At 42.8% G+C, this 1,419-nt stretch overlaps 1 protein-coding gene across 1 annotated transcript in view; it reads right to left on the bottom strand.

Annotated features, from left to right (window-relative positions):
- HELRODRAFT_158271 (hypothetical protein) overlaps nucleotides 1-506 on the bottom strand; it is a gene marked incomplete at both ends in the record, with an annotated part of 921 nt that extends 415 nt beyond the window's left edge. Inside the window, one exon of the mRNA XM_009022662.1 lies at nucleotides 504-506. Coding sequence (XP_009020910.1) covers nucleotides 504-506 — 3 coding nt within the window. The remainder of the gene's footprint in view (nucleotides 1-503) is intronic.
- Between the last annotated feature and the right edge of the window lie 913 nt (nucleotides 507-1,419).

The following is a 1,419-nucleotide window of genomic DNA, read 5'->3' as shown; positions in this document are numbered from 1 at the left end:
CTGAGGATCCCCGCTGCCGCTCATTGATTGGTTGTAAATGCGTATTGCATCACGTGATATATTAAAACAACTATCCGAGAGTTACTAGCATGCAGTCGAGGGATATATAAACATAGTGTTTGTCGAAAATTAAGAACCGTTTGCAATAATATAGAGAGATTCTTTCTTTTGCCAATTTGCTTTGAACAACATTATTCAAAAATGTCTGGAAGAGGAAAGGGCGGCAAGGTCAAAGGAAAGGCCAAGAGCAGATCGAGCAGAGCCGGATTGCAGTTCCCGGTGGGAAGAATACACAGGCTGTTGCGCAAAGGCAACTACGCCGAGAGAGTTGGAGCCGGAGCGCCCGTATACTTAGCAGCGGTCATGGAGTATTTGGCGGCCGAAGTTTTGGAGTTGGCCGGAAACGCCGCCAGAGACAACAAAAAGACTCGTATCATCCCTCGCCATCTTCAGTTGGCCATAAGAAACGATGAAGAGTTAAACAAACTCCTGGCCGGAGTCACCATCGCCCAGGGTGGCGTTCTTCCAAACATCCAAGCCGTCCTCCTGCCCAAGAAGACTGCCAAGGTCGGCGGAAGCGGTTCCGCCTCTACTGGAGGAGCCAGTCAGGCTAGTCAAGCCAAGTAAAAAAGTACCCCGACCACACCACCATAACAAAAGGCTCTTTTCAGAGCCGCCCAATTTTAACGACTGTTTGCCTGCTCTTTTGCTATTGCTTTCGCCAATTTTTTTTTCTAGACATTGTTTCGTTGCCAAGCATTCCTATGGTTAGGGATTCGAGAATATAGACGAATCTATTTTTATGCACCTAACTTTTTAACTGATTAACAACGGCTGATGTTCTTGCGCTTTCAATAATGCTGCTAATGAATTGGATCGAGGTGCTTCAGCTGTCACCAACAAATTTCATAAGCAACAAAAATAATTTTAATCATCGATATGAAATCGTATTGAAAGTTCCTTCGCTGATTAAATTTGCCGATTTATTTACATTATAGACATGAAATGATGGGAATAATTATTGTAGTTTACCTTCTTTAAATAGATAATGCAATCAAATTGACGCCGTGCAGTTAGCTTTGTGCACGTTATTTAGCAAAAAATTGCTTCAGCTCTTTCCTATCTAACGTAATAAAGCTAATGCAATCAAACAGACGCTCCATCGTCGGTCCATTCTGATTAGCCGAAGGAGACTTGACCTTATTGATATTGATTACTCAAGTCGATTGTTAAAGGCGATGGGCAAGTAATTTTTGACGCATTTACCCGAATTGAAACACGATCCTATCCAAGTACATAGCAAACGTAATTAAAAACCAGAGCAAACAGATGAACGCGAATAAACAAGACGCGCACACCAAAGTGGAGTTCAATCAACCAGGCGAAGTTTGTCGATCGTTAAATTTGGTGGCTCTGAAA

Source organism: Helobdella robusta (genome assembly GCF_000326865.2).
Source record: "Helobdella robusta unplaced genomic scaffold HELROscaffold_321, whole genome shotgun sequence".
Lineage (NCBI taxonomy): Eukaryota > Metazoa > Annelida > Clitellata > Rhynchobdellida > Glossiphoniidae > Helobdella > Helobdella robusta.
The sequence above is the reverse complement of the archived record's forward strand: the minus strand, read 5'-3'. Positions and strand labels throughout refer to the sequence as shown.